The sequence below is a fragment of the Rhincodon typus genome, chromosome 30 (assembly GCF_021869965.1).
Source record: "Rhincodon typus isolate 14 chromosome 30, sRhiTyp1.1, whole genome shotgun sequence".
NCBI classification, from domain to species: domain Eukaryota; kingdom Metazoa; phylum Chordata; class Chondrichthyes; order Orectolobiformes; family Rhincodontidae; genus Rhincodon; species Rhincodon typus.
The window spans coordinates 28,299,820-28,313,863 of record NC_063361.1 but is presented as its reverse complement, the minus strand read 5'-3'; the positions used below and the strand labels follow the sequence as shown (position 1 = coordinate 28,313,863).

The 14,044-nt window shown below is 42.8% G+C and overlaps 1 protein-coding gene across 2 annotated transcripts in view; it reads left to right on the top strand.

Annotated features, from left to right (window-relative positions):
• The window catches only part of LOC109925240 (gap junction delta-3 protein-like), a 31,773-nt gene extending 18,424 nt beyond the window's left edge, over positions 1–13,349 (top strand). For both annotated transcript variants that reach the window (XM_048614724.1, XM_048614723.1), the window contains exon 2: positions 11,627–13,349. In XM_048614724.1, coding sequence (XP_048470681.1) covers positions 11,669–12,520 — 852 coding nt within the window. In that variant the 5' untranslated portion in view covers positions 11,627–11,668 and the 3' untranslated portion in view covers positions 12,521–13,349. The remainder of the gene's footprint in view (positions 1–11,626) is intronic.
• The last annotated feature ends 695 nt before the right edge of the window (positions 13,350–14,044 follow it).

The window sequence follows — 14,044 nt, the reverse complement described above, 5'->3', positions numbered from 1 at the left end:
GATGAAGGGTCGAGGCCCGAAACGTCAGCCTCTCTGCTCCTATGATGCTGCTTGGCCTGCTGTGTTCATCCAGCCCTGCACCTTGTTGTCTCGGATTCTCCAGCATCTGCAGTTCCTACTATCTCTGGTAAATTGGGGAACTTGTTTTACTCGTATAAGATATTTTACTTTTATAATGTCTCCAGGAATAATGGGACTTGATACCAGTGCATTACCCAGTGAGGTATGATAGTGTGTATATGGGAAATGGGCACCCTGCTGTGGATCTGCAGTTTAGATGTTAGCTTCTTCTATGTTTCAAGCACACAGACACATAACATTGCACATTCAGTGTGACCTTCAAATAATTAATCCATCAAGCAGCATCTACATTTTAAAATATTCAACTCTATTTGCAAATCACACCGTGGCCTGTCCTTCCCTATCTCTATAATCTCCTTCAACTTCACAGCTCTCCACAATATCTGAAATCCTCTAATTCTGGCCTTTCGTAGGTTTCCAGTTATAGACATTTTCGGCAATGTTATTACAAATTTCTAGACCAGGTGGAACCTGAACCTGGGCCTCCTAGTTCTGAGGTAGGGACACTGCCACTGCACCACAAGAGCTCCATGTTCCCAGTTAAATTCACTCCACCTTAACTGGCTGCATGTGCCATTGGTTGACTCTTTACAATCAGTTGTAGTAGGCCCAGGCATGTTTGGCTAAAGCTACCTTGTAACACTGGATATATACTCCAGGCTGTCCCATCATTTTCAATTGGAGAATCTATTAATACCCTCTTGCTGGAGGGTACCTGATATTCAGTGATGACAGTGGAGCTACACTTTTGCAGTGGTGTATTGAGCTACACAGCAAACGCATAAAGCTAACATCACTGTGGCAGGTTAAAGAAAGTTTCACCTCCTTTCAAACTCTCCATCTAAACTCCCAAAAGGCTTGGGACCTACAAGAAATAAATCAGAACTGTTGGAGAGAATCCTAGAGCAGAGTCAAGATGTGACACAGATTCACCCAGCAGGTCTGGGCTAAATGTTGTGCATCCAAATTCAGATGAAGCCCATCGTTTTGGTTGGGAGACATTACAGGAAAGCAACCAGACACCCCTTTGAGAATGTTTTATGGAAAATCCTGTTTCTTCCCTCCCCTATAATCGCACTATAGTATAAAGTGGCCAGCGTTGCATAGGTATCTAGTAATTGCTGTGGTCAACCGTGGGATCTCTTTGCTCTGTATGAGTTCCATGTTGGTTAGTTTACTGATCACATGATTCCTCTGGATTTATTGTGCATAACCGTTCATTTTAATGATTTGCTTTATTTATGGATGTTTCCAGAAAAAGTACAACAAGCTCTCAAAGTCCACAAGATGGAACATGCTTCTCTGCTTGAACTGATGCTTGTTTTAACCAAAGATAAAACATTACAGTTGTGTTACCTTAAATGGTTAAAATGGCAGAAAATGAATAGACAGAGGATGAAGGGATAAGAAGCAGTGAAGTAAAGCTGTTCATTGAGATTTGGGGCATTATTACTCCTCAGAGATGGGTGTTTCTTTCTATGCTCTGACGATGTAACTGTTGAGTTGGAAAGAATCTGTTTGTGTTTCAACTGCAATTGTCTCTGTACTTTGATTCTGAAGTAGTTAGCTGGGAGGTGTAGAGAACTCTCAGGTCAAAACACAAGGACAGTCATCACTGAATTATATTTCTATATAATGGTACATATTTCTCTCAATCTCTACATTTATTGATAGCTGATTCAGAATTGCACTAGCACAATGATCCACTCTTAATTACAGCAATTTGATGATATAATTTTAATTTGGTGATATAATTTTTATAGTGACAATACAGGTCAGCCCTTTTAGCAGTAAGCACGTTCCAAGAATGAATTTTTTTTGAAAACCCATAGCTAGAAACAGCCAAACAATTGCACAAAAATAGAGTACAGCAATACATTTGAAAGAAAAACTGATCAGAACTCATTAAATTTAACCTGTTCCCAGGATATGGTTGTTGTTGGCTGGGCTAATATTTGTTGCTACTGAAAGTTGTTGATGACTGGGTACACCCATAGTGCAGGTATGGAGAGAAAGTTCAAGGTATTAACCCAGCACCAGTGAAGAAACTATGATATAATTCCAAGCTGAAGCAGGCTCACTCGGCTGAACGGCTTACTCACGTTCCTTTTTTCATAGAATCATAGAATCCTTGCAGTGTGGAAACAGGCCCTTCGGCCCAACAAGTCTACACTGACCCTCAAAGCATACCACCCAGACCCATCCTCCTATAACACATCCAATCTACGCAATCCCTGAATACTGTCGACAATTTAGCCTGGCCAATCCACTCAGCCTGCACATCTTTGGACTGTGGGAGGAAACCGGAGCACCCGGAGGAAACCCACGCAGACACAGGGAGAATGTGCAAACTCCACACAGACAGTTGCCTGAGGGTGGAGTCGAACCTGGGTCCCTGGTACTGTGAGGCAGCAGTGCTAACCACTGAGCCACCGTGCTTTTATTTTGTATTCATTTAAGGGATGAGGGCGTCACTAGCTAGCCAGAATTTATTGTTCATCCCTTATTGCCCAGTGGACAGTTAAGTGTCAACCCCATTGCTGTGGGTCTGGAGTCATATGTAGGCCAGTCCAGGTAAGGATGACAGATTTCCTTCCCTAAAGGACATTAGTAAACCAGATGGGTTTTTCCTGACAATTAGCAATGGATTCATGGTCATCATTAGGCACTTAATTCCAGATTTTATAATGGGGTTCAAATTCTGTCAAAAGATTCAAAACCAGGTCCCCAGAAATTTACCTGTATTAACAGTCCAGCGACAATAACACCAGGCTATTGCCTCCCCATGCTCCTAAGTCAGAATGGTATGTGGTGTGGATGGGAGCTTGCCACTCCTGTATCAGTAATCTTACTGAACAGTTTGCTACTGACAGGAAGTACAGTGCCTGATCTCTGCTGAATTTACTGAGCTCAGACAGGTGACCATTGGGATATTAAGAATCAATTTATGATTCCTTTTCCGTGACTTGCCCAGTCCCCACTGGAGATGGTATTGGCGTAGATGTCAAAGACCATTCTGATGCAGTGTTATAAAAGCCAGCATTTATCATCCAGCCCTGCTACAATGAAGGGCAGTCATTCTGCTGATGCAACTTAGTCAATACAGGAATTGAGAGAGACCTGGGGAGAGAAATATTTCAGTGCTGATTCTGGCTTGGAGCGCTCAGCCACACTCATTTGACTAATGTCAGAGACAGTAAGAACTGCTGATTCTGGAGTCAGAGATAACACAGTGTGGAGCTGGAGGAACACAGCATCGGAGGAGCAGGAAAGCTGACGTTTCTTCAAAGAAGGGTCCTGACCCAGCTTTCCTGCTCCTCTGATGCTGCCTGGCCGTTATCATTGACTAATGTTACATGTTTAGAGTGGTAACTTGGCTGGGATTCCAGAACATTACTGGCACCGTTGGTACTGTACCCCAGGATGCCTCAGCATCCACAAGAGGAGGAAATAAATAAATAGAGAGAAGAACTGAGTTTATTATGAGGATAATGACATAGAGAATTCACAATTGATTTGAATAAACCTCTGTCCCTGAGCATTTTGTTTTGGGGACAGGAGAGTCGGGAGTTGAAACGGGGAGTTGATGACATTATTGGCCTTGGTGATAAAAGCTGATGGATTTATCATATGGTCTGTTCTTAAACATTCCTCCTGCTGTTAGCCTGAGATATTAAACCAGTGCAGAAGGAAGAAAGCAATGTAGAGTCATAGAGTTATACAGCACAGAAACAGACCCATCAGTCCAACTTGTCTGCACTGATCAGTTATCCCAATCTGACCTAGTCCCAGGGCCCATATCCCTCTAAACCCTTACTCTTCATTATATCTATACAAATGCCTTTTAAATGTTGTAATTGTACCTGCCTCCACCAATTCCTCTGGCAGCTCATTTCACAGATGAACCACCCTCTGTATGAAAAAATTACCCCTCACAACCCTTCAAAAATCTTTCTCCTCTCACCTTAAACATATGCTGTCTAGTTTTGGACTCCCCCACCCGAGGAAAAAGACCTTGATTATTCACCCTATGCATGATTTTATAAACCTCAATTAAGGTCACCCCTCAGCCTCCAACATAGGCTGCTAAAGCATAGCGTTGCTCCAGTTTCTGGATAAAGGCACAGATTCTGTGGAATTCTTACCACAGCAGGAGCAGAAAGACCATATTCAGAGTCTTAATAGCACCACTCTTGCCTCTAAACTGGAAGATTGTAGATTCAAGCCCCACTCCGGAGATTTGAGCACATTATCCAGGATAACTTTCCCAGTGTCTTTGTAAAAGGGTGCTACACAGATAAAATGTTAAACCCTAATCCCATCTGCTCCCTCAGGTAGATGTGGAAGATCCCCATGGCCCTACTTTGAAGAGAAGGGGAGTTCACCCTGGTGTCTTGTGATTTATCCCTCAACACATATCACTAAAGCAAGTTTATCTGGTTAATACTACATTGGTGTTGGTGGGAGCTTGCTATGCACAAATTGACAGCTGTATTTCCCACATTACAACATTTCAAAAGTATTTCATTGGTTGGAAAGTGTTTTGTGACATCTCAAGGTCACAAAAGACTCTCATCAGTTCAAGTTCTTTCTTTTAGTATTGCATTGAGGCCGAGACAGAAGTGGAGTACTGTTCTGGAAAACGGAATTTTTTTTTACCACCACAGTTCTAGTCATGCTACAGGTAATAGGACTGATGGCTCATTGAAAAACTAGTTACTTGCAATGATAATTACCCAATTAGTTGTGTGAACCATAACTGTAAGCCAAACAGGAGCAACTGGTCACAAGAAGTGAAAAACAAAACTTTTGGCAAATATTAGAACATTCAGATTAAGGTGGAAGCAGATCTCAAAAATAGATTCAAATCCTAGAAAACATGAGATCATCCCCAACAGGTTAATGTCAACACAGCAGGTAAAAGGAACTAGGAAGCAAGGAACAAACAACACTTAAGAGATGGGTAGAAAGAAGGGTTTGAAGAGCTTTGGGAATGCGGAAGCTCCAAAGAAAATGCAATAAGAGACAGAGAGAGTGGGATCAATGCAGGGACATGGTGGCACATCCTTGAAACCTGGTAAGCTTTGGAATTGATGGGGGAAGAGCCAGGCATTTCTGCTCCTCATTACTATCTTCACTGGATACATGGTTGGTGTTGAAGTCAGGGAATACCAGTGACTATACTGGTACAAATAGATAGCCTGCTCACACTAGCTATCACACTAGCTAACACACAAAAGGGCAGAATATTGGAAGGTTTACCATGGTCTAGGGGAGCAGTGTCACTCTGTGTAAAGAAGACAACACATCTGGACAGGAGAGGGGAAGTACAGTGCACATGATCCATTAACTTGATTATGACACTCGAGAAGCTTGACAATTTCAGAACAAAGCAACTGACTTCATTGGAACCTCATCCTCACATTCAACATTTACTCCCTCCAGCACCGAAGCATGTTGGCAGTAGAATATGCATCAACTCACCAAGTTTCCTTCAACAGCATCTTCCAAACCCACAATCTCCATCCCTAGAAGGATAATGGTTGCAGATACATGGGGGGAACACCACCACCTGTAAATTCCCCTCCAAGCTACTCACTATCATAACTTGGAAATATATCGCTATTCCTTCATCGTTGCTGGGTAAAAATCCTGGAGCTCACTCACTAAGAGCATCATAGTGTACCTACATCATATGGACTGCAACTACTCAAGAAGGTGATACACTACCAGCTTCTCCAGGGCAATTAGGCATAGGTAACAAATGCAGGCATAGCCAGTGATGCCCACATCCCATTGAAGGTGGCTCAGAAAACACACTCAGGAGTATTGTTGGATGTTAGACAAAAAATAAGGGACATTCTCGTTCGAGTTCCATGCTTTTATGACAATCAACGATGTTGCAAAATGTTCTTGAACATTCCTCCAGCTACTAACCTTTGATATTAACCCAGTGGTGAAGGTGGAAAGCGGAGTAGGTCAAAGATATAGCATACAACTGCCCCAGTTTCTGGAAAAGGGCACAGATCATGTGGAATTCTTTCCAGCACTGAAGCATAAATGCCATATTCAGTGTCTCGATGGTAACACTCTGGCCTTTAAACCAGATCATAGATTCAAGCCGAGATATTGGTGCCCCAGAACTCTACTCCCAAGATGCAATTAGTACCTCCACAAGAAGATGTGACAAGATGGAGGGGGACAATAGGGAGCAATGGAGCAATCTGGAGGAGACTGAAGTCCTTTCAGATGATGGGTGGAAAAGAAAGGAATAGACAGAGGATGAAGGGGTAAGAAGCAGTGAAGTAAAGCTAATTGTTGAGATTTGAAACAATATTACTGCTCAGAGAGGGACATTTCTTTCTATGCTCTGATGATGTGACTGAAGAGGTGGAAATAATTTGTTTCTATCTCTGTACTTTGATTCCAAAGTAGTTAGTTGGTAGCTGGGAGGTGCAGAAGAATTTCAGGTCAAAGCACAGGGAGAGTCATCACTGAACAACGCTTCCATCCGTACGTATCTCTCACAATCTCCACGTCTACTGATAGCTGGTTCAGAGTTACACTGGCACAATCACCCACTCTTGATTACAGCGATTTGGTGATGTAATTTTATATAATTGTAAGACAAAACACACAGTTGCCACAGCATTTTAAAAAAAAAAGAATTTTACTATCTGCCATTGTAGGATTTGTTCCTCAAAGCATTAGGCTGGAGCACTGAGTTACTCGTGCTGTTTCATTACCATCGTTGCCATTCCACAACCTCCCCGAGTGACTGAATTCAAATTGCACCATCTGCCATGATGGGGATTTGAACCCATGTTCCCAGAGCATTAGCCTCCGCCTCTGGATTACCTGTCCTGCAGCTGTACCAGAGGTGACAAGAGCAAAAAAAAAAGCAGCACGTGGTTGGGATGTGGAATTCACTGCCTGAGTGTGTGTGTTGGAGGCAGGTAAAATTGCAGCTTTCAAGAGGGAATTGGACCATTATCTAAATAAGGTGAGACAATAATGTAGTAATATTCTTGCTAGATTTATTCATTCAGTGTCCCACATAATAGACTTGGGCTCAAATCACACCAAGTTGGATGGTGACGATTGCAGTTCAATTGAGGGAGCAATGGTGAAGTGACGAAAAATAACGTGCTCATTCAACAAATAGTTAGGGTATGGAATGCACTGCCTGGAAGTGTCAGGGAGACAGCTTCAATTAAGGCAATCAAGAAGGAATTGGATGATTATTTGCTATATTATATTTGCTATATGATTATATGATAAAAATACGGTGCAAGATATGTGGTGAAAAATAACGAGACATTCCCTAGTGCCAATGATACTCATTTAATGAGCCAGTGTGGATACGATGGGCCAAATGACTTCCTTTGCACCATAACTCTTCTGTGATTCTGTGAATAGAAAACATTTGCAGGGCTACGGGGAGAAGGTGATGAGTGGAGTTAACGGAATTAGCACTGATACAATAGGCTGAAAGTCTTCTTCCAATCTGTAACCATTGGACACTTGTTGTGGACGCAATAGCTGAGTGGTATTATCATTGGACTGTTAATGCAGGTTTGAATCCCACCATGGCAGATGGTGGAATTTGAATTCAATAAAATATCTGGAATTAAGAGTCTAATGATGACCATAAATCCATTTTCAATTGTTGTAAAAACCCATCTGGTTCACTAATACCCTGTAGGGAAGGAAATTGCCATCCTTACTTGGTCTGGCCTACATGTGACTCCGGACCCACTGCAATGTGGTTGACTCTTAACTGCCCTCTGGGCAATTAGGGATGGGCAATAAATGCTGTCTAGCCAGTGATGGTCTCATCCCGAGAGTGAATAAAAAAAATGTTTGATTCCCAGTGCGGCAGGCTGTGCACGAACAAGCCAGGATGTCCCATGTGAAATTCAGGATGTGAGCTGGTCAGACATGCCCATTGTCAGATATTATTGGTGCTGACCTCACGCAAATGGATAGTGACCAACAACAGCTGTGAAACACAGTAAATGCTTCCACATTGAATGTCCAAACTACTGGAGAGCTTGGGAGAGCTCCCGAGGGAGTTTAGATCATATTTAGTCTCAGGAAAAGACTTGTCAACGGCCCACTAATTGCCTGATCTTTTCATTTCTGACCAGGCACATCTCCGCAGGAATGTCTGTCAGCTAAGTAGAAAGGGAAGTCAGAGCAAGTGTCAATGCCACTATGTCTGAGGTGCCTAGGAGCTTGATGTTAGATGCCGTGGAAACTATTTGCTCCGATACCTTAAATACTATGCCACAGAAACCAGCAAGGCATTCTTACTACTGAGCGTAAATATGGAATTGGTTTTTTAGTCATTTAATTTGTTTTAATAAAGTAATAACATAAATTTAATTTTCACTTCTAATCTGAATTGCTGTCAGTCTCCTCTAGTTTGTTCTGTGATTACCCATTGTCCCAGGCACCATTACCTTTGGCCATTTACTTGTTCTCATGTGTGCCTAGTTGCCTGTTCTGTCACACATGTGTGTTTGTAGTCTTAATGATGACAGAATGGCCTAGCTCATTTCTTTAATCTTCAGGGGAAATGCAGAAATTGCTGGCTATGACAACATTTGTGGCCCATTCCCCATTCATAAAGAGTCATCCATATTGCTGTTGGTCTGGAGTCACGTTTCAGCCAGACTGGATGAGGATTCCTGTAGGATATTATTACAAGCACCAATGGTAGTTTCATAGCGCCTTGGCTTTATATTTCAGATGCATTAATGGAACTCCACTGGTGCGATTTGAACCCTGACCCTAGGGCATTTATCTGGGTCACTGAATTGCATATTCAGTGACATTACCCACTATGCTACTGCCTTTTCAGTAAAAAACAATCAAAGATAACCAATATCCAAAAAACAAATGCACATGCAGGATTTATGCCATCAGCTCATCCTTTCGATAAAAGCCATTGTTAATCTTCCTCCCATTTCTCCCAATTTATCAGCACTGGTAATAATTGAAAGCCCAACTGCAGTCCCAGTTTGAGAGGATGTTCAAACATGAAATCTTTGATGTTTTCTTACGTTCCTTACATAAATACACCCCACTCATTAACATAAACCATAAGGCAAATTTTCTTTCTGTTCTCTCTATAGTTAGAACTGCTATTGTGCTAAAGCTATTCAACTCAAAAAGGAGAATTCTTAATCGAGACAAGCTTCATAACTGTAGATGGTGTCACCTCTTCCTTGGTACAAATTCTGTTTTATTGGTTCATGGGATGTCAGTATTGTTGGTCAGGCTCACTGTGGGGGAGTAGCTACCACCTCAACCTACTGCAGTCCGTATTGTACAGTGCAGGTTAGATACTTGCAGCATTTTAACCCAGCAATGGTGATGAATTACTGATACATTTTTGAATCAGCATGGTGTGTGACTTAGAGGCTGGTGGTGATCCCTTGTGCGTATTGTCGAGGCAGCATAGGACACAGGTTGGGAAAGTGCTCTTTAAGAAATATTAGGAATAAATATTTTGATTCACAGGGGTAGATTTCGTCAGTTTGCAGCCTAGGTATTGCAATTGACAATTATTTCCTTACAGATAAAAATCAAACAGCTTCTCAAACAGGTAGTCAATGCCAATTTTACACCCCACAGGATTTGTGTTAATTAGGGGGCAAATGTGGGATGTGTCTTGTACACACACAAGTGATTTATTTGCCAGTATTTTCAGCATCTTGTATGGTAAGAATTTTGTCAACTCCGCGGTTCCCCCACAGCCTTTCCCAGTTGTGCTGAGGCAGCTGTTGCTGCCAAGTCAACAGAGACGCCAAGTCCTTAATCTAGCCACTGGCTGCTTGAAGGGCCGGTGCTATAATCAGAGGAAAGGGTGTGGCAGGGACTGCATTCTACTGTTCTGATTGAATATCACAACTGAGAGCAGATCAACCTGAATTCTTCTCCTGCCCCCAATTACCCTTCCCTTCAGCACTTCATACTGAATCTAATTAGGAACTAATGACTTTTGTGCTTGCCATTTGTCAGAGGTACCGATGATGTGCCTCAGAAGGATTTATTATTACACCAGCAATGAATTTTAAAAAAGACTTAAACCTATGGCTCCAATTAGACTGGAAGGGGACAAAGGGTGGTACTGTTTATTGGGAGATGCATTTCATTTGTGGAGGGGCAAGTGGGAGATGACGAGCAACTGAGATTACTTGAATTCTCTCCTGTCCATGTCAATCCACACGGGTTCAGCTATTTGCAGCATCAATGGACATCAAGAACCTGCATTTATATAGTGAACAGAACCCGCAGTAAGACCCTGCAGAATAGCTGAGATGACTGCAATCATGTGTATTGAAGGGGGAGCAGGAAATGGTTACACAAAGCAATCATTTCCTCAATAGTGAATTGTACAATACTAACAAGGGCTCAATCAATGGAACACCTTGCAACTAGACACCTTCATTCATGGCTTTATGACAGAGATTAGAGGTTTCAGTGCATTCTTGCATGCTGCTGTTTCTTAGGCATTTGCACCACCTATAATCATGATTTCTCCAAATGACGGGGTTTAAGTTATTGAAAAACTTGCTTCAGACCTCCACTGTAATATTTGTTTGATAGAATAAATATGGGTGTTCCTTAGCAACACTTCACAGGCATGATGAGAATTTTATAAAACAGGACACCATCAGTATTTCTGTTCCAAGTTTGGTCCTGGTAAAGAGTCAACAGACATATCCTGGCAACCTTTCTATGCCCCTCCCCATCCCCTAATTTCCTGGTAGAAACCCTTTGTGGTCATGACACCTTATTCTGCTGTGTCACATTCAAGCCTGGGAGCAGATGGTGTATTGCATCTTGTTTTCGTCACAGGTACCCGCAGTTGTTAGGTATTGAGTAGAATGATTAGCCATGATCATATTGAATGGTGGAGCAGACTCGAAGGGCTGAATGGCCTCCTCCTGCTCCTATTGTAGATGTATCCAATCGAATTAGTCTTGATGGCAATCTTCCACTGACCGAAGAACTTGGAGGAGGTTTGTGACATTGTCCTTTCATGCATAGCAGTGATGTGTTTATCTGGGGTAGTCAGGGCTGCTGTAGAAGTCTTCTATAACTCAAGAGATATGTGATACTGTGTTTCAATCCACTTCTCTTCAGAATCTGAGTTCAATTCCATCAACCAAAACCATCTTTTTTGCTGGTTGAGTTGGCAGGTCGTTATATTACAGGACTGTTGTTTAGTGCAGCCATTTGAATTGGAATCTGAGTCAACTGCAAGCATCAGTCTTAATCGAACTTTCAGCGATTAGGAGGGTGTAATGCTAAACGAGCAATAATGAAGGCAGCGTTTAAGGCGAGAGTGGATGGTGTTAATTAGTAGGGCACTGGCAGTGTCCCTACCTTTGAGTCAGGAGGCCCAGGTTGAAGTGCCATCAGCTCTGGAGGTGTGTAATGCCATCTCTGAGAAGCTGGAATGAAAATCTCGACAGTATTAATTGAGTCACTCGGTGCATCTCTGATAAATGTTTTTGGTCCCTTGCTGCAGGTATTGAACAGACAGCAATAGAGAAAGTTGGACTGAGTTACGATGGGAGAATGGAACTTCCTCAGCGATCTCCTCGATTCCGTCCAGAGCCACTCGCCTATGCTGGGTCGCATTTGGCTTCTCCTGATGATAATTTTCCGGATGCTCGTTCTGGCCACGGTGGGCAGTGACATTTTTGAGGACGAGCAAGAGGAGTTTGCCTGCAACACGCTGCAGCCGGGGTGTAAACAGGTCTGTTACAACAAGGCCTTTCCTATTTCACCTTTCAGGTTCTGGGTGTTCCACATTGTGATTCTGTCCATCCCAACCCTACTGTTTGTGGTCTATGCTGTGCACCAGTCCTCGAAGGATAAGAAGCCAGAGAACGTTAGCATCATCGAAAGTAAAGGGCTGGCCTCTGAAGGGCCAAGATTACAGAAATTCTACTTGATTCAAGTGATTCTGCGTCTGCTCACTGAGATCGGCCTCGTCGTTTGTCAGTTTTTAATATATGGCTTTACGATCGAACCCCAGTTTCTCTGCACCGGCTTCCCATGCCCTCACACTGTGGACTGTTTTGTTTCCCGTCCAATGGAGAAGACAGTGTTTTTAATGTTCTACTTCGTAATTGGTGTCCTTTCTGCAATTGTTAGCTTTGTAGAATTGGTCCACGTTATTCGCAAATTGTTTTATCGGAAGCCACTGAAAGCCTGCGAGCAACAAAACCGGTCAAACAGTGACTATGAGAAAGGTAGGGATCCCCACGCAGTCCGGCTGATAGAGAAGAAAAGTGCAATCAGTTGCAACACCAACGATTCTGACATAGAGTCTACTCACAAGAGCAAATCATTAGACAGCAGTAACAGTGCAAGATCCTCACGGTCAAGTACAAAGAAACCCCCTCTTCATATCTAAGAGGAAGTGGTGTAGGATCTGATTGGTCATGGACTTTCATACTGAACAACTTTTAAGCAAAAAATAAGTGACAGAGACTGAAATCTTAACAAGTGCAAAATCAGGTCTGATCAGAACCTTCTGTGGGTCAATGGAGACAGAACAAACTTAACTGTTCATTCAACTCCACTTGCTGTCTGTCCACATGCTTGTGATTTTATTTTGGTTGACCTAATCATTTCTGTGGTGATGGAAAGGATTGCTGTTGAATAGTGGAAGTTGTTAAAGTTAACAAGGTATTCTGGAAATTGATGATCACCTTTGTTTAAAGGGCAGGGAGAATATTTCCTCAGGGAGTGATGTGTTGGGATGGGGATGGGGTGACAGGTTGGGGGAAGGGGTTTGGTTGGTGGCTTAAGTGATTTCGTCGAGTCCCTAATTCAACAGACTGTAGCAGATTATGTTAGATCTGTGAAGTAGCTGCCAATGGAGATTATTTTCTTAAACTCGTACAGAAAACACCTTTCCTTTCCTTTTACTAATTACAGTGCCTGATAAATCTACAGGGACCTCACTGAAACAGAATGGGCATTAGGAGTAGCCTACTGGGGCAAGAGCCTACAAGCTGTAGCCACACTATGTTGGCAGTGGTCACTTCATTGACTTAGTAGCTAACATGAATGTGTGAGTGTGCAAATGTCTCACAATTCAAGCTGGGTCTGGTTAGTTTTAGCTGGGGATTTGCAGGAAGGGTATTTATGGAGGAGGGTGTTGGCTAGGGCTGCTCAGGGCGGTACAGTGGCTCAGTGGTTAGCACTGCTGCCTCACAGTGCAAAGAACCCAGGTTGAATTCCACCCTTAGGTGACTGTGCAAACTCCACACAGACATTCTCCCTGTGTCTGCGTGGGTTTCCTCCGGGTGCTCCGGTTTCTTCTCACAGTCCAAAGCTATGCAGGTAGGTAGATTGGCCATGGGAAATGCAGGTTTACAGGGATAGGGTCTGGGTGGGCTGCTCTTTGGAGGGCCGATGTGGATGTGATGGGCCTGATGGCCTGTTTCCCTACTGAAGGGATTCTATGATACTGGTGAGTCAGGGGTCTGACTCAGAACAGGGTTCACACATGTCCAAAGTTGTCAACTTGCTGCAGAATTTCCCTGCAGTCTCATGGAATCGACCTCTCCCTGTGACAAAATCACTGAAGGCATTGAGAACAATTTGCATGTTGTTTTATTTTGAAACTAGAAGACTTTTCAGGTTGAGGAGATGGGTGATCATGTGAATGAACTCTCTGGATTTGAGTGAGATACCAGAGAGTGACGAAGGGTCACGTGCCATGAGAACAAGTCAGCGCCATGATGTGACAATGAAAACTGAGAGGAAGAAAGAAAATCACAGCATTATTAGAGGGGGGAGAAAATGCAGAATTCCACAACCTTTTTGTAACTGAAGTTGGCTGGTACCAACATTGTACTGTAACAGAGTGACATTAACTATACTCAAATGTGTAATAATTCCTGGCAGTATTCATTGTCCACTCACTGTA